The sequence below is a fragment of the Azolla caroliniana genome, unplaced genomic scaffold, assembly GCF_043228905.1.
Source record: "Azolla caroliniana isolate FFs.n. ecotype wild unplaced genomic scaffold, voAzoCaro1.0.p SCAF_3, whole genome shotgun sequence".
Lineage (NCBI taxonomy): Eukaryota > Viridiplantae > Streptophyta > Polypodiopsida > Salviniales > Salviniaceae > Azolla > Azolla caroliniana.
In genome coordinates this window covers 13,655,773-13,675,218 of record NW_028230438.1, presented here as the reverse complement: position 1 = coordinate 13,675,218, position 19,446 = coordinate 13,655,773, and the positions used below count along the sequence as shown (strand labels likewise).

General features: G+C 41.7%; 1 protein-coding gene across 1 annotated transcript; it reads left to right on the top strand.

Moving 5' to 3' along the window:
- The first annotated feature begins 15,268 nt into the window (after window positions 1-15,268).
- On the top strand, window positions 15,269-16,552 carry TIL (temperature-induced lipocalin). The gene is made up of 2 exons (XM_087316635.1): window positions 15,269-15,700; window positions 16,216-16,552. The coding sequence occupies exons 1-2, from the start codon at window positions 15,299-15,301 to the stop codon at window positions 16,411-16,413; spliced, it is 600 nt and encodes a 199-aa protein (XP_087172761.1). The 5' UTR covers window positions 15,269-15,298; the 3' UTR covers window positions 16,414-16,552.
- The last annotated feature ends 2,894 nt before the right edge of the window (window positions 16,553-19,446 follow it).

Below are 19,446 nucleotides of genomic sequence, written 5' to 3'. Positions count from 1 at the left end.
GAGTATTGTTTCGCAAACAACACCGTCATCTTCAGGTGGGCCGATCTTTGTTTTATGAGGAAGACATGGTTGAAACTTATATTATTAAGAGGTGCAAGCAACCTACCTTTAGTCCCGTCACTATCCATGCAGAAACGTTTAAAGTCGTATACTTCTTCCAAGTGTTGTACTTCAGGCTTTGGTGTATATGCTTCACTAATCAATTTGGATAGCGTGGGAAGTGTGAAAGCATTACAGCGAGCAAGTTTCTTTGAGAACCTACTGAACATTTGATCTATGTGATCATGGGTATGACCAACCAACAAGAAGTTAACCTTTATCTTTTTAAATATGCCCCTCTCTACTAGCATGCTTAGATAGCCGAAGACAGTTGAGTTCTTATTCTCTCTTGCTGTGTTGTCTAGTTGCACATATAGAACTGGCGGGAGTATACCTGACCATGATTGCAATACCCTGTGCATGACAGTGACAGTAAGATTAGGGTCGTTGTGGATATTGGGATAAGTTAAGAACACTTGCGGTCTTATAGTTTGACAATATGTCAAACAACCCACTAGATGCATTTGCACAAGACACTCATCTCCAATATCCTTGGGGAGTCTTTGAAAATGCGGCAAACAAGTTTTCTTTTGATCCATGCCGTCAATAATCATGCACATATACTTTTCGGGAGATTGAAACACTTTTTGTCGGTGATGCATAGCCTTAGTACGTTCCAATGCCTGACTTTCACGATGTTCTTTTAACAGGTTCTTGTAATTCTTGATCTCTACATCTGATTTTCCACCCTTGGCCATACTTTTTAAACTCGCACATATTGAGCAGACTCCCATTCGCACCTTTCGTGGGATAACCACGTTATTAAATTGTAACCTCCATAGTCGATTAAAATGCCTGTACTGTATGTAAGGCTCAACATCGGAAGACATGTCGTCCTTGTACGATTGGTAAACTTCCCTTCGAGTAAAGTTATCTGACAAATGAACTCTTCCTGTCGTTGGCATAACTTCGCACTGTTTTGAAAAATATACCTCCATCCACCTAATTGCCTGTTGCCCAATTTGACCCTTACATCCAGAACCATTTTGATCGAACTGTACCCAGGAGCCCTTCAGAAGTCGCTCTTGAACTCGTTGCAGCCGCATATTTCCAATGCTATGAGTGATTTTAAAAGCTGCTCGACAACACTTGGTATTTAGTCCAAGGAAATATTCAACTTGCGTTGAATTAGGCCCTGCTTTGTGATCCAATTTAAGTTGCATATGCGAAAGAAGAAATGTATCTTGCTCTTCCCCATTAAGCGACAAGTATTTTTGTCGTGTTTCACGTAACCTTGACTTTCCATAAGTTGATAGACAGAGATTCGCACAACACGATTTGTTCAAGTCGCATAGAAGTTGACGATCAGAACATAAGAAATTAAATCTCTTTTCACTAACTTGTCGAGGAACTCTTTTAAATGCTAGAGGTTTAGTAATGCTATTGTTATCTATCGACGAAGAATCGTCCCCTTGAAAGCTTGCATGAAGAGGGCCATCAACTGGATCAATTGAAAACAGAGAATTCGAAGTACTAGGAGCCACACTTTTCTGTTTAAGCCGCGAATGTTTTTTGTGGTCGTACTCTTCTATTGAGAAATACGAGTTGTCTGACAATGAAAAGGGGGCAATAGAAAAAAGAGATGTTCTACTTGTAGAAGAAGACATTTGAGGGAGTCTAACTATATTCTAAAACCTTCTTTTGAGAAAATTAAGGAATGCTAAGCCTAACTATATAACTACCCAAACACTTAGATTAACTATATTATTTTCCGAAATTTTCCTAAAAAACAAATAATTAAAAATTATTTTTTATTTTAAAAGGAATGCTAAAGTCTTCTATATAAGGAGGTTAGAAATTTCATTTTCATTATCACGTGAAAGAATCCATCGAGCTCAGAGCACAGGCCAATTTTCGAGCACTCAGAAGCACATCGTCGACAGCACTACCTCCGGCACGAACCATGAACAAGGGAAAGAAAATCGTCAGGTTAGTAATATTCTTTACATTTTTTAAGATTCCTAAAGATTCCTTTCCTCAACACATAGAAATTTCATTTTATTTTGTACAACGAACTTGGAAAGCAATTCTGAAAGGCAGGACCTTCAACCAAAATCCAATGCAGTGCATTGGATTTTGGTTGAAGGTCCTGCCTTTCAACGCAAATCCGATGCACTGCATCGGATTTCGGTTGAAAGGCAAGACCTTCAACGCAAATCCGATGCACTGCATCGGATTTTGGTTGAAGGCAGGACCTTTCAACCGAAATCCGATGCAGTGCATCGGATTTTCGTTGAAAGGCGGGACCTTCAACCAAAATCCGATGCAGTGCATCGGATTTCGGTTGAAAAAAATGTTGTTTTTGCGATAAAAAACTATCGCATGGGACCATAAAATTGACGTAATTTAAATGATAATTTGCGTGATTTAGATAAAATTGTACGTTGTTTCTATGTTTTCACCAACGTTTTTAATTTCAGTGAACCCAGACAAAAAGTTCCTTCATTTAGATTGAAGATTCGATCTCCGACAAAACGAGAATCTGGCTCCTTCATCAAGGACACGAGTAAAAAGATTTTATTTGACTCAACGGGGGAAGGAGGATCCAAGTCATCTGTGGCTACTACCAAAATCAACAAAGGTAGTACGCAAGAGGAGAAAACGGTTGAGGTGAAATATAAGGATTACCCCGAACTTGAATGGTGTCTCTCTTATGTCGAGGAGGATGGGGTGTTGTTATTGATAACGGCAAAATCGGACGGGGAAGGGAAACTTCAGCTTGGAAAAACATTTAATTACGGGCATGTAACCAAGCTAGAGTACGAAGACATTGACTCTACAAGTATTTTAATCGACGTCTCGAGCTCAGTTGGTAACAGGCGATTGCGACTTGATGAGGGAAACCTAGTACCCGAATCTTGCAATCCCAAGGCTTTGCGTAAAGACCTGCAAACGAAAAATAACTTGTTGGTAGCTCTTCGGTCGTACGTGATAGGAGAGATGATGACCGGTGAAGCAGAAACTCCACCGAAAAAGTCTAGGAAGACAAATCTTGTTCAAAAGAAATATACTAAACGACCACGACCCGAAGAAGAAGAAGAAGAAATATTAGAGTTCGTGGAAGAAGAAGACGACCAACAAGTCGACGTCGTGGCTCCAGGTGGACAACTATCTTCTGGTGTCCTGACGTCAGAACAAAATAAAATAAGAGAAAATATTGTGAAGACTAAACTTGTGCGCAGGGGCCAACTATTTCATTTGCCCATTACTTCTATCCAAAGGCCCCCCATTGACCCCGTGACTGGAAGACATCCCTTGGAAATTAGGGAGCCGCACTCCGTCCATGTGCAAAACCTGAAAAGCAAAATGAAAATCAATCCTCACGCTACTGTGGTGCCATTTTTGGTAATGGTTGATCAAGAACAATGCCCAACAGTAGCAAATTTCAAGTATAGCTCTGTAGACGATTATACATACTATGTAATCGGAGGATCACATTCGGCCGAAGCTCAACGACAGCTTGTCAAAGAATATCCTCTCACGCCGTTCTTCAAGTACGCCGAATGTAAGGTATATGCAGGACTAACTCACGAGGAGGCGAAGCTGCTCGCATGGGACCATAACAATGACAACGATTATAGGCAAAAGATGTCATGTATAGAGAGGATAAGATTTTTTCATCATGAATACCTGGATGCCTTGAATCGTTTTGGTCCAAGATTGTGGCCTGGATTGCGACACCAGTGTTTATTGGAAGTAGGGATTGCAGTGGATGAGAGTACCAAATCCGAAGGTCTCCGAAAATATGATTCTTGGTTTCAACTAGCTTTTCGGACCGGAGAGGTGTGGGATCTCCAAGACAAAATATTCTCTATGTGGGAGTGGAAAGAAGTCAAGGGGCAAAGATCAAAAAAGGGAAGAATTGATCCACAAGTTGAGATGAAATCAAAGACCAAGGGAAAAAGCGACTTGGTAATCGAGGAGTTAGCAGAGGACATGAAACTTTTACCTTGGAGATCATTACAAGGTATCAAAGATGATAGATTGTTAATATCCGTGCTATCTCGAGTGGTCGCCAAGGAATTTAGTTTGGACGAGATGGTAACAAACTTGCAAAAGTAAGTCTTTATAGTATACCTTTTCATGAAAGTCTTCAATTATTTTGAATATCTTATTTCTAATTTCATATTGATTGTGCAGTCACAAGGTATACATGAAGATTCAGGAGTTGATGATGCAAAAACTGAGTTTACCGACATGGGAAGAAGTTGAACAAGCCTGCCCGATAACTTCTTCCTACAAGGCATTGGAGGAATATTTTATTGTATTTAGAGAATGGGTATGTGTCTTTTGAATGTTGATATGTTAGAAACTAATGTTCCCTGCTAACAACAATGACACTTGCAGAAACCATCAAAATCGAAAAAGAACAACGACAATAATGACGGTATTCCAGCGGCCTTCATCACGCACTTAGAACATGCGAAATATGAGAAGAGAATGACCAAAGGGAAGGAAATAGAACTGCCCGAGGATTCGGAGACTGTAAAGAGTTTTTTGCATAGGTCAGATCCTTTCAAACAGCTTCATTATAGTGTTTTCAATGGCGAAGTATCCCAGATGCTCGAACTGTTACCGAGAAGGCACTACACTTTGCTAATAGCTGACATACCATATGGTTTCCGTATTGCAGGATCAACATATGATGATGTGCCTTTCAAGTACCCTCAGATCGAGAAAATGGTAAAGGATTTCGCAGAACTGACATTGGCCCCCTTGTGGAGGATAGTCATATTTCATAGCATGGGGCAATCACTGTCAGTCACAACAGCTTTGAAGTCCCGTTGTCATGCCACTAAACACATGCATTGGTGCGTTATAGTTCGCTTTTACTCATTACAGTACTTCTTATTATATGTACACATTTACACCTCTAATACTTGATTTTCTTTCTCTATAGGATCAAAACAAATATTACACGTAGCCCTGGCGATCGAATGGTTAGTGCGGTGGAACATTTTTGTGTGGGCTACTATGATTCAATTACAAAGAAGAAGGCTAGAGCACATGTCAATGAGCGTAACGTGGTTAACTACATCATGTGCCCAGCTGTAACCAAAAAATTAAGACATGTGTCAGGGGATAAAAGTATGGTGAACCCTTATCAAAAACCTCAAAGATTGATCAACCGCCTCATAGAGCTCTTCTCGAATCCAGATGATTGGGTCCTAGACTTGTTCTCTGGCACAGGTTAAATATATATATTTAATTTCAATCCTGTCGATCAAGTTTATGACGTTACTTCTTATATATACTTGTTTGTGTTCATGCGACCATTAGGTACAACGACAGCTTGTGCATTGAAGATGTTTAGAAACTGTGTTGCATTGGAGAAGGACCCTGCTCAAGTTAACTTCATCAAAATGAGGATCACAGGAATCTGGGACTGTCCAGATCAGGATCAAGAAGTCGGAGCAAAACACATCAATGAGACAGAGATGTTCCAGATGACTTCACGAGAACCAATGGAACCAATTGATGAAGAAGCAGGGGAGCTGGTGGACCTGGAAGATGTAGCACAGTTTGACCATACATCAGATTCGGGAGAGCTTGGAGATGACACGAATGAAAACAGTCTAGAACAATCAGCGCTAGAGGAGCCTGTTCTGCCTGATTTGCTTATAGATTTATGTAGATGGCGTAATGTAAAAATTGAGGATTTTGAGGCATAATGTTCACCATCACTTCATATTATATTTGTATATGAGAACATCTGTAATTGTTTATCATTTAATTAAATTCACCTGTTCATAATTTCCCTTTTTAATCATTATTGGAACCGTAGTTTGTATTTACATATAATTGGTCACCATGCTCTTCTTCAGTTTGAGATATTAACATGATATTGTAATTTCTCATTTCCGTTAGCATGACTGTATATGAAAAGGCGAATGTTTTTTATAATAAGAGGTTTTTAGTTACCTACGGTTCAAGTCTACTGGTTCCACATAGTATAAATGAATGTCGTACGTAATTGTTACTCTTACCAATTACATTGTCATGAACTATATGACATTATACAATGAAACTATCGATATACCCGTCCAACAAGTGGGGTACTACTTTATTCCTAAACCCAAAACCACATATTTATAATTACGGTTTATGTAGTTTTACTCTACAATTTGAATATGGATACCAATTTTAGAACTTTATATTGAACCAAGTCTTCAATTGTGCTCCATGATATGCAAATTGACACGAATGTGGACACATATACAATTTAGTAATTGCTAGGTTTTTTTTGTTCTATATTTAACCATCAAGTCGCAAAAGGGGTACGCATGCATCGTATATTTTCGATATCAGGCTAAAATAGGGTACTTTTCTACATCTGGCCAACTATGCCAAAAGAGAATACGACATATTACCTGTTTCAAATGACCCGGTGTTATCCACAGTATTGATTGGAAACTTGAGGAAGAAGAAGAAGAAGAAGAAGAAAGAGAAAGAAGGAAGAGTAACTACGCCTTTTGTTTATCCTAAGAAATTAAAATAGATAAGTTTATGTACTCTCTTTCTTCTTCTTTTTTGAGTCAAATGAATACTTGACCACCCATTCGTATTCGTATTCGTTTGCATTCGAATGGGAACCCCCACGAATGCGAATATGTCAATCTATGGATATATCTAAGAAACTAAAAAGTAGGGACTTTATAAACTCTTTAAAAAAAAAATTTAACGAATATTTTTTCATGCATTCGTTTGGTAACCTCCACAAATGCGAATATGTCAATATATGATCATGATAGTGCATGCACCGATCATTCCTTTTATCCAATCACATTAGTTCCTTTCTAACATTAGTGAACATACCATTCACTTATGTAAATATTAATGACCTACCCTCACCTACGTTATGTGTACATAACAATTCCCTTGCATTATCACTATTTATGAAGTAGTGAATATAGCAAGGGTTATATTATCATCTTGTTTTAATAACAAACATTGATTTATGAGAGAATTAGAATTAGAATTTTTATCATCCATAAAGAGGCCAATTTTGACCTATGGGACCAAAGTATACATGTGTTCTTGATATATGTCTCCTTCCTAAGAAGGGGTATTCATATGTTGAAGCACAAAGTCTCTATGTGTTAATAAAGCATACACATATGAGCTCAACCTTCTAGGTGGTGTCTTAAGTATGGATCTTAAGTTATCACTTCCTCTTAGTATGTCAACATATCTTGAACGAATTGCACTATATGTCGAGCATGTGAAGAGCAAGTGACATGAATTCATCCTCTACCATGCCTTCATTGCATACTTTACATGTCTTCAAATTCGTTACATTTTGATACCATGATGCAACTTCAATACCTAACTTGTGAAATCGAGTGCGAAGTAATGTAAGGGCTCTACGAGCATTGCTACTCATATTGGTAATGAGATAAGGCTGGATACAATCAATAGACATTCTTGCTTTATATTGAGACCAACATTCAAGGTTGACATTTGCAATGTAGTATTCTAGCTTTGTCCTCTTAGCATCCTCCCACTTCATCCTTAATGATCCCACCAACCTTTCCTCAATCATTACATATTGCATAGCATTGCTTGAAAGCTCTAAAAGATCATCCACACTGAGAGGGAGAGAGAGGGAGAGATCGGTAACGGAATCAAGCATAAAGACATGCGTTGGAAAGCCCTCGATTAGAGCTTCGTAACGAAATATAGCAAGTTAAATTTGGTGGTCTGTGTGAGAAGCAGAGATTAAAATAAGGAATCTTGTGTTGTTGGCATCCACATACTCAACACACATTGCGGGTCTTCGATTGTATTCATCATCTTCGACCTCTTCAATCGGGTGAGGTCTGCTTGTCTTTCTTGTTCATGGAAAATTGTTTTTATCCCGGATCACTATCACATCAAGAATAATGGATATAAACATGAATTCCTCTCAAATTGTGGGGTACATTGATATGGAAACAATTGATCCAAAAAAAGAGTAATGTGATGGTTGAATGTAATCGTGAAAGGAAAAACATTGGAAGCTCTAAGAGGTTTAAGGGCATTGAGGAAATTAATGAGAAAAAAGCGACATATGTTGAAGTAATACATGTAGATGAGGTTGACAAGGATAATTGTAATTGGGATATTTTGTGGGGAATTGCCAATACCTTATTGTCTGATATTGTGGAAGAAAATGAAAATGCAACCAAAGAATGCAATGATGAGGATGTGCATGTTGAGCGAGCAAGCTCAACCGGATCCAGATCAGATGAATAAACCTGAGCCGGATCGGTATCCGGATGGTATCCGGAAACAACTGGCCGGATCGGGGAGCTGGATCAGAGAACCGGAAGCCTAGTAGTAGCCTAAACTACTAGGTAATCATTATCTCGTAGTTAGTGCCAGTCGCACGTGTGAACATTGAAGTACTTGTCAGTCCTTTATGGACTTGTATAAATAGTGTTGTTTAGCACGTTGTATGTACAGAGTTTTAGAGTTAATTTTTGGAATATAGTTTTATGTTCAGCTCTCTCTGTCTCCTCTGTGTTTGAAGCTTTTCCATTAAACCTTCAACTCATTTTTTGTTGCTATCCGGTTGAGCCGGTTCTGTCTTACGCTTCCGCACATTAACATTCACATGGTATCAAAGCGCGAGGGTTGAGAACCTCTGCAGCCGACATTTGCTTCCGTAGACGAACCCTAGAACTCGGTAACAACAAATAGAGAGAAGATATGGACAGAGGAATGGCGAGTTCACTCCCAACAGAGAAGCTCGACCGAAGCAACTATGCGTCTTGGTCATATAAAATGCACCAATACCTGCTGGGGCATGGATATTGGAGCTTCGTGGAAGGAACAAATGAAATAGCATCGGAGTCGTCACACAAAGACTTCTCGGTATGGGAGCAAGGAGCGAGTCGGGTACTGTACTGTCTCGTGTCCGGTGTGCATGATCAAATGCTCAGCTACATCAAGGATGCAAAGACGTCGAAGGAGGCCTGGGAAAATCTACGGAAGATTTTCGCCGCAAGTACCACAGCTCGTAAGTTGCAGCTCCGGCAAGAGCTGAACAACATCCGGTAAAGAGACATGTCAGTTACGGACTACACCACCAAGATAAAGGAGATTTGTGACGCACTCGGGTCCATCAACGTGACGGTGGACGAGGACAAGATGGTACAAATTTGCCTCGGTGGTCTAGCGCAAAGGTACGGGCCAATCTAGACAACAATCTACACCGGGGAGAAACCACTGTCCTTCTTCGACTTGCAATTGATGTTGATGGTCAAAGAAAACCACACGAGTGGGTCAAGGACCACTCAATCGGACGGTCGGATGCTATACACGGAGACAGATCGGCCCCATGGACGTGGTGGACGAGGTGGGTCAGCACGCAATGGAGGCGGCCAACAAGAGCAGGACTAGAGGCACAGAGGATGTGCCAACAGCAGTTCTAGACCCTCCACAAGCAAGGGGAGTCAAAGCGGCGCCGCAAGGAAAGGCCGACACGGAATGTTGGTACTGTGGCGAAAAAGGCCACAAGGAAAGTGACTGCTGGAAGAAGTGCGCCGATTCGGACAAATCCGGATCTGGCAAAACCAGTCGGGAGAACCGGCAAAGCTCGCACTACGCGGAAGGATCAGAATGATCCGGAATCGAGAAAACCGATAAAGGGCCAACCTTTGTGATGAAGCACAAGGCTAACTCAATGAAGAAGACTACTTCTGGATCAAAGGAAGTATGTTACGTTGATTCCGGAGTGTCCAACCACATGACGAGCCATGAAGAGCGGTTCTCTTTTTTGGAGAAACCAGAACAACCGAGGATTGTCAAAACCGGAGACAACACCCCTCACTCGATTGTGCATGTCAGAGAAGTCCCTTTAAGCCATGTCGGAAAAAAGGGGAAGCTGATGAACATACTACACGTTCCGACTATCACAAAGAACCTGGTGTCAGTTGGGCAAATCGTCGACCAGGGGATGCAGGTGCGGTTTACGCACCTAGGGTGCTTCATCGAGGAAGAGGACCGGATAATTACGCAAGGGCATAGAGACGGGAGGATGTTCATCCTCAACACTAATGATGTCGGCACCGTTATGTTTGCGAAATAGCAGAAGGTCGAATCAGACATCGACTTGTGGCACAAGCGGATCGGCCATGTCAATTATTGAAGGCTTCAAGACCTGCAATCAAAACAAGTCGTTTTCGGTTTGCCGAAATTGAGCGGCCGGAATGCCAAAATTTGTGAAGCCTACCAACTCGGGAAGCAACATTGGCTTCCATTCCCCACCGATCGAAACCGGAGCCATAACAAGCTCGATTTAATCCATTTGGATGTATGGGGACTGGCACAAAATGTTAGTCTTGGTAGGAGTCGGTATTCCGTCTCCATCATCGACGACTACAGCCAGCACACAAGGATCTACCTCATCGAGAGGAAGAGCAAAGTCTTCGAGTGTTTCTGGAACCTTCAAAGCTTGGTTGAACGGGAAATGGAGAGGAAGATAAAGTGCCTGCGGTCAAATGGTGGGAAAGAATACTTTTCCAGCCAATTCAATAGTTATTTGCAACAGAACGGAATTCAGAGAGAATTCAGCTACAGGTACACACCAGAGCAAAATGGTGTGGTCGAAAGGAAGAACCGGTCGATTGTTGACGCGGCCATGGCAATGCTGGAGGAGAAGAGCATGCCCCATTTCTATTGGGCCGAGGCAGTCCGGTCGACCGTCTACATCCAAAACCGGATCTGTGACAAGGTGTTAGCACATGAGTTGTATTTTGGGCGAAAGACGAATTTGAGACACCTTCGGATATTCGGTAGCATAGCATTTCGGCATGTACCAAATGCGAAGCGGAGGAAGTTGGATCCAAAGTCGGAGAAGTGCATTCTAGTCGGCTACTCACATGAGCAAAAGGGGTATAAGTGTTATAACCCCCGGACCAAGCAGGTTCGAGTAAGCCAAGATGTCGAGTTTGATGAGACGGCATCATGGTACTCCCTACCAACTCCAACTCTCGACGAAGACCTGATTCCGGAAGATGAGGCTAGTGAGCCCGAGGAGGTCCAGCTAGAAGATGAAGACTTCGACACTCTAGAAGAGAGTCTGATCTCATTCCGGCTAAGTGGACCGAATGAGCGTCTAAGTTGGGATGAGGAACCGACGCGTAGTGGAGACTCTGCCGTGCTCTCCCTCGCAAGGAACCGAGGAGACGGTTCACGAGCAAAGAGAAGGGGGAGAAGAAGATGTCGGAATACGAAACCGGAAACATTGAGTCGAATCGGAGTGAATTCGACTCCGGAAAGGATGAAGGCGGATCTTCGGGAACGAAGTCCGACCTGGCTAAGAAGGGCCCCAAACTGGGTAATACCAAGTTACGCCGGTCATCCTGCCTGAAGAACCCCGTTACGCGGTGTCGTGAAGATTTTCGGCAACGGTGTGAAAATTGCATGGAACGTATAAAATCAAGTGTGGTTCTTCACACGAGACATGAAACAATAATAGAGAAGATACTATTTTAGATTAGCTTAATATCTTGGTACGTGAAGATGGAGGTCTTCAAGAGCTTTCGAATGCTTTTTACTACATAAGAAACGAACATCTAAGTGTCAAGTTATGTGGGTATAAAGTCTTGCAAAAAAAAAAAAAAAAAAGAAAAATAAAACTGTGAAATATCCCACATAGATAGGAAGAGTTTAGGCTCTAGCTATATAAGCAAATTGAGATCCATCATATTTCATCTATGTCATAAGAGCACATAAGAAAAAGTTGGACTTGAGTCACTTTTGTCTAGATGAACTAATGTAAAATTTTTGGGGATTTTTATGAAGCAAGCTTTGTACTTTATATCAAAATTAATATTAAGAAGAAAATTCATTATCCAATTGATGTATTAATCTTGTTCTTCAATTCTAAAGTCAAGAGTTCAATCTTAATCTCTCTCTCAATCTAAAATCAAGCGTTCTATCTTATCTCAATCTCTCTCTCTTTCAATCTAACTTAAATCCTTTCTTGCTAAAGCTTGTGCAAACTTTGAGTCCTTTCGGTCCAGAACCCCGGCGGTTCCGCCTCACGATCCGCACTTAGTGACGGATCTTCACGACAACGGTACGGGTACAATAAGTACATGGTGCATCATTATGCGTTCATGACTAAGGTTGCGGAAGTGCATGGGCGGAGAGCTACGCAGAAGTGGCAAAGGACACAAATTGGTGTGCCGCTATAGAGGAAGAAATGCGGGCACTAGATGCCAACGACACATGGGACCTCATTGACCCTCCCCGACACTATAAATCGATCGGTTGCAAATGGGTGTACAAGGAAAAGTACCATGCCGACGGTTTGGTTCACCGGTACAAGGCCCGATTAGTGGCGAAGGGATATGCACAGACCTAGGGAATTGATTATGACGAGACCTTCGCCCCAGTAGCGAAGATGACGACGATTCGTGTGGTACTAGCGATTACTGCGGCAAGGGGGTGGCATCTTCACCAAATGGATGTGAAGAATGCGTTTCTTCAAGGTGACCTTGAAGAACGGGTCTATATAATCTAACCTCCCGGTTTTCAGTCGGAGATGAACAAGTCGGCGGTGTGCCGGCTTAAGAAGTCACTTTACGGTCTAAAACAAGCCCCCCGAGCTTGGAAACACCGGTTGTGTAAGATGGGGTTTGTGACCTCTAAATCCGACTCGTCGTTGTTCATTCGACAAGGTCCGAACGGTCCGGTTTGCATCCTACTTTATGTTGATGATTTAGTCATCACCGGACCCGGACTCAATGAAATCGGCCGAGTAAAGTCCTAGTTGTCGGACGCATTTGAAATGAAGGACCTGAGGGACCTTCATTATTTTCTTGGGATCGAGGTGATCCGAACCCTCGATGGCATATTGCTCTCACAATGACACTATGTGTTGAATATGTTGTACAAGTTCGGTATGACGGAGTGCCGACTTGTGTCCACACCCCTGGACCAGAACCAGAAGCTCTGTCCCGACTCCAGACCGGCCTACGATGAGAAACGGTTTCGGCAAATTGTCGGAAGCCTGATATACTTGACAATCACTCGACCCGATCTCAATTACCTGGTCGGAGTGATCAGCCAATTCATGCAGAAGCCGACCGTTGAGCACCTTCAGTGCGCACACCGAATACTCCGGTATGTGAGCAACACAAAGGACCGCGGACTGTTATACCGGCATGGTATAACCAAAGCATTAGTCAAATTTACAGATGCCGACTGGGCTGGTGATGCATCGGATCGTTGATCCACCTCCGGTTACATGTTTTCTCTAGGTAGGGTGACTGTTGCGTGGAGCAGCAAAAAGCAGCCAGCAATGGTTGTGTCGAGCACTGAGGCTGAATACCAGGGCGCTACCAATGCCACCTGTGAAGCCATTTGGCTTTGGCGACTGCTGCAAGACCTGCAGTTTGAGGTCCCGGCCCTGATCCTGCTCTATTGTGACAATATGAGCAACATTCAGCTCGGCAAGAACCCTATGTTCCATGCTCGGACGAAGCACATAGAAGTCCACTATCACTTTGTGCGTGAGCGGGTTTTGAGCGGTGAAGTAGAACTTCGGTATGTTCAAACGGATCGGCATATTGCCGATATCTTCACCAAACCACTCGGATCAGACAAGTTGCAGCACTTCATCGAAATGCTTGGTATTCAACATCTCAATGTGCCGCACTTGAGGGGGAGACAAGGAAAGGGAACGGATGGCACCAAACAAGGAGTCGGAGAGGAAGAAAGAACCAACAAAGGGGGAGACAAGAGGAAAAAGGAAACCAAGCCGACCAAAGGTGTCGGCACATCCGAAAAGGTCGGAACAAGCGGCAGCGGCGGCAGAGTCAAGAAGGACAGAGCCGACGGGAAGAAAACGGCCAAGACCCGGACGTGGTCCTGTGTGGTGAAGGGCCTGAAACCGAAAGACGAGTTGGAGAACACCGACTCGGACAAGAGCTGGAACAAATCAAAGGAAATCGATTCGATTCAAGATTCGGAGAAGCCAGATCAACTAAAGGCCAAGCGGACAAGGACGCAGCGAAAGTCGACGCCAACACGAAGGAACCGATGGGTTGACAAGCACCGGAGTCGCAGTAGTGAGGGAGCTGAAATGGGCCTGTTGAGCAGACAAACCGACCGAGGAGGTCGAGGTGCGCAAAACCAGAAGGGTCGCGACAAACAAGACCGGACGAGACGAGGAATGCAAGCGAGGCGGAGCAACGCTAGAAGGAGCCGGGTAGAAGAACCGACTACTACGGACACTAACACCATGATCCGACCTCAAGTTGAGCTTGAGGGGGAGTGTTGAGCGAGTAAGCTCAACCGGATCCGGATCGGCTGAATAAGCTTGAGCCAGATCGGTATCCGGAAACAACCGGTCGGATCGGAGAACCGAAAGCCTAGTAGTAGCCTAGACTACTAGGTAATCATTGTCTCGTAGTTAGTGTCAATCACATGTGTGAGCATTGAAGTACCTGTCTATCCCTTATGGACTTGTATAAATTGTGTTGTTTAGCACGTTGTATGTACAGAGTTTTAGAGTTAATTTTTGGAATATAGTTTTATGTTCTGCTCTCTCTGTCGCCTCTGTGTTTGAAGCTTTTCCATTAAACCTTCATCTCATTTTCTGTTGCTATCCGGTTGAACCGGTTCTGTCTGATGCTTCCGCACATTAACATTCACAGTGCATGATGTGGATGTTGATGCTAAGGTAGTGTTGCAATCTTTTGATGTATTCTATGATCGTGCAATTATATTGTTTTTTACTGGGAAACTCCCATACATCTTTCATGGTTACATAGCTAAAGTTATCTAGAAAGGTGTATGTTTCATGGCCGAGTATTGTACATACATATATAGAATTGGAGTCCTTGGAACTCCAATGACAGCCCTAAACCCTACCCTTAGCCAATGACAACCCTAAACCCGTACACTTTGATGGAACTCCAATGACCGACTGAGAGAGAGAGAGAAAGAAAGAAATGATGGTATGAAAGAAAGAAAGAAAGAAAGAAAGAAAGAACGCCCAAGCTGAGCCAAGCGAAGTTGGGAGTCAGTCACCTATCTATCACATATCCGATATCTCTGTCTGTCTTTCAGCTTGTCTTGTCGGTCTTCTTCTTCTTCTTTCTTCTTCTTTCTTCTTCTGCACCCTGAGGTTTCTCTTTTCTTCCAAGCTCTCTCTCCGCCATCGCCATCGCCATCGCCATCGCCATCAGCAGAGCGAGCAGGCATGGTGAAGCCCAAGCAGTTACAACAGCCCCTGCGTGTGGTGAGCGGAGTGGATCTGGAGCGGTACCAAGGGGTGTGGTACGAGATCGCCAGCGTGCCCTCTCGATTCCAGCCAAAGGATGGAAAGAACACAAGTGCAACTTACAGGCTTAGGAGTGATGGAAGTGTCCATGTCCTGAATCAGACGTGGACAGGGGAGGGAGGAGGCAGGAAGCGCGCATCCATCCAAGGGTCGGCTTGGAAAGCTGATCCCGCCAGCGCAGACGCAAAGCTTCTCGTCCGCTTTTGGGTGCCCCCTTTCCTACCTCTCTATCCCGTCACAGGAGACTACTGGATCATGCGCCTTGATGAGGAGCATTATACATGGGCCCTTGTCGGTCAGCCCTCCAGGAATTTTCTTTGGGTTAGCATGCTCTTCTTCTTCTTCTTCTTCTTCTTCTTCTTCTTCTTCATCTCTCTTTTTAGCCTCCTCCATATTTCCATCTGAATCTTTGTTTGCTCTTTCTTTTCCATGTTTTAATTAAAGCTACATATCATCTTCTTTTTATTTTTATTTTTACTTTTTATGTAGTGCTTCCCCCCCCAACGAATTCAATCTCTTCCAGGCGTTTGTTTCAACTCTTTTTAGCCTCATCCATCCATCCATACTTCCATCTCAATGTTTGTTCTCTTTGATGGCTCCTTGGATTTTTAGTTAAAAAGAGTTATAGAATTATGTGCTCCTTAATTCTAATTTTATGTATTGCGTCTCTATGAACCTCTTCCAAGCCTTTATCTTTTGTTGCCTTTGTTTGCAACTAGTTTCTAATTTATCATCTTTAGTCAGTTTGCGGCTGGCTGGCTGGCTTGCTTCTACAAGATACTTTTCACTTTAGAACTATGGAAAATTGAAATCTGAACTCTGCGGTTGTTTTGTAGGTTCTTAGCCGAACTCCTAAATTAAGCGATGATATCTACTCTGAGCTTCTGGCATATGCTGAGACAGAGGGATACGATGTGTCTAAGGTACAGAGGACTGAGCAAGATGAACCCGAGCAGCAACCTACAGGTGGGGAGGAGGAGAAGAGTGTAAATGACAAGGGTACATGGTGGTTGAAGTCTTTGCTTGGCATGTGAAATGGAATCAGGAATTCGAACCATGTTTTGGTATGTATGTGATCGTTATCAATGTGAATCTCAATTTTATAGCTAAAATACTTGTCCATTGTTGCCGTTATTGTACTCTGGCAGCCTGATTGAAGATATGTATATGTAATGTGTCACTTCTCTTTTATATGTATATTATTATATGCTCTTACCGGTAATTTATTAAGTGGCATCATATGTTTATCTACCTGAGTTATAGAGTGAAGACGGATGTGTATCTACTTCTTTTTAATAAATTGTGGTTAATGTCCCTGATCCTGTGCCTTTGATTGAATCTGCTGGCCAACCTCTCAAAGAGAGAGACAAAAGGAGTGAACCGACCATATCTTTGCTCAAATATCACATAGATTTTCACTTTTGGGCTTTGGATCAAGGGCATGGCATTTGGGAAAATTCGTATATTTGCTCGAATAACATGTATACTCGCTCTTTTGGGGCTGGACCAAAGGCATTTGAGAAAATACAAAAAACAAATCTAAGGTCGTTTCCTAGAAATGAAGGAAAAAAGTCAGGTTTCTCCGTGATGCCAGATTTCATGAAGTAAATTCCTCTATTACTCTTGTTGGTGTGCAGGCTTCATAATTCAGTTTTAGTATTAGCGCATTGGGGGAGTAGTTCAATGCAAGTGAGTTATTTGATTCTGTTCAAGTTATATGCATGTGAGTTGCTGAGGAACCCGGCAATTAAAATAAACCCATCACTGCTGACATAAAGATGGACTTTATCTCATTGGACATAGAAAGAGGTTTGTTGACCTCGAGTCTGTAAAAAGGAGAAATAGGTACTAACTTGTAAGCTAGAGAGTTCCTTCCTTAATGTTCCAATGCGAGATAAATTTGTTCTTGTGTGATGTTGAATTTGGTGTCAAAATAATGCGTTGTGAGAATGGTGGCAGTGTTTCTTGAGCAAATCTGATGCCATACCATATTTGAGTAGAAGTGGTCATAAAATGGTGAGGTTACACTCTACTACCAAAGGGATGTGGAACATTGCAGGCAAAATGGGGCATAACTTGGTGAGTTGCATTCCAGTTAAAAGGGTTACCTAATGCTCAAGCAAATATATTTCTATGTAGTATAAGCCAATCGTAATTCGAGACTCATCTATTTTTCCAGTTAATACTACAATACACTTTCGGTATCGAACCATTGACCATTTCTTTGTCAGCCCCTAGATGAATTCTTGCTATCTCACTCATGCTCTGTAGCTTGTTCTTGGTCCACATGCAAGCATGTCATTGTGATCCATTCATTTTTTACTTTAATGGTGATCTTTTTGTATCTAGTATAATTGGCATATCTATTTGGAACTCATGAAATGTCTTCTCTATTTTGAAGTAATGATGAAAGTTGGGAATCCTTTTTGTATCCATCATACCATTGACTTATCTATTTTAATTAAAAAAAACTCTGATCTCTCTTTTGAACTAATGAAAGGGGGTTTTACACCTCATATCATTTTCTTTACATCAGTCTTATTTACGTCATTGTTGGACTTTTTTGACTATTGTAATGATGGTTCATTCTTACTTGGGTTCCTTCATAATGGAGCCATTACAAATAATGTAAATGATAGCCTAATATCAATAATGTTTTGTTGATTTTATTGAAGCTTAATACATCTTATGAACGAGTAAGAAAAGAGTTCATTCAGAAAATGTCCTTTTAAAAGACGAATGTGCTACATTCAACATTCAACAAGTAACAAATACGCCCAAAGATAAGGGATCCAAAACCAAAATCCATATGAATTCTATGTTCCATGTGCACAAATGCCTTAGTATTAACCGTGCTTAATGGGGATGTGACTCAAGTTGATGTAGTCGCTTGCTTGCTATTGGTGTTAACAATTAAATGCATTAATGGAATCTTCAAGAGTTCTCTAAGGTTCTTTTTTCATTATAATCCATGTTGTAATTTGATTTAATCTTAGGAGTACATGAGCTAGTGATTCTGTAATGTTATTATCTATTGTTGACTGTGTTGTGATGCTTTTCTAATGTAATGCTCGTCTTTTCCATTGTTTTTTATATCAAATCTCTATTTATGTGTTTGCGAGCTATTAGGGCCTTCTCCATTGTTTTCTATATTGATTCTTTGTTTACGTTTTTGCTATTTTTCTGATAGTACTTTTCATGGTATGTATCATTGAACAAGACTACTAGAGGAGATTTGAGTGGAGGTGGAAACCATCAAACATGGAATTCACAAACATTGAGGACCATGGAATCAAGACTCATAGACCAGTCGATGAATCTAAATGCCAAATGGAATTCACAAACATTGAGGACAGATTTTGTTGTGAATTGTTCAAGGGAATATGTAAGCATGGAGAAGGTAAAATCCAAACATGTTGCAGGGAATTCACAATGATCGAACACATGGTGGACATATAAAACACCTAGAGAATTTTGTGGCATTAGTATGAGATGTGGAATGAGATCACTATCAATGTTTACTTGTTTGTACATGAATAGAGGAAAGGGCAGGAAGCAACAATGTTTATTACAATGGAGAAAGGGGAAGTGTTTCACACTAAAGGTAAAACAACTTCAAGAGTAGTAAGCATGGAGAAGGTAGAATCCAAACGTGTTGCAGGTGTTGCAGGGAATTCACAATGATTGAACACATGTTGAACATATAAAACACCTAGAGAATTTTGTGGCATCAGTATGAGATGTGGAATGAGATCAATATCAATGTTTACTTGTTTGTACATGAATAGAGGAAAGGGGAGGAAGCAACAATGTTTATTACAATGGAGAAAGGGGAAGTGTTTCACACTAAAGGTAAAACAACTTGAAGGGTAGATAGTTATTAGGTTAGTGAAGTCCAAATTTGAGCATTACATTGGTTGAATGGGCTAGAGAATGTTGAGAAATCAAGCTTGGGCGAAGCAAAAAACATCAATATGTTTTTGACTGTAATATGGTATAACACATTCTACGAGTGCACATTGACCATTTAGGTCTTACAACTTTACATTTTATGAGTTCACATTTTT

Excerpts from the sequence above, each read along its gene's own strand:
- TIL (XM_087316635.1), top strand. The coding sequence starts at position 15,299 with ATGGTGAAGCCCAAGCAGTTACAACAGCCCCTGCGTGTGGTGAGCGGA. Across the intron at positions 15,701-16,215 it reads CCTCCAGGAATTTTCTTTGG|GTTCTTAGCCGAACTCCTAA; the intron begins GTTAGCATGCTC and ends GTTGTTTTGTAG.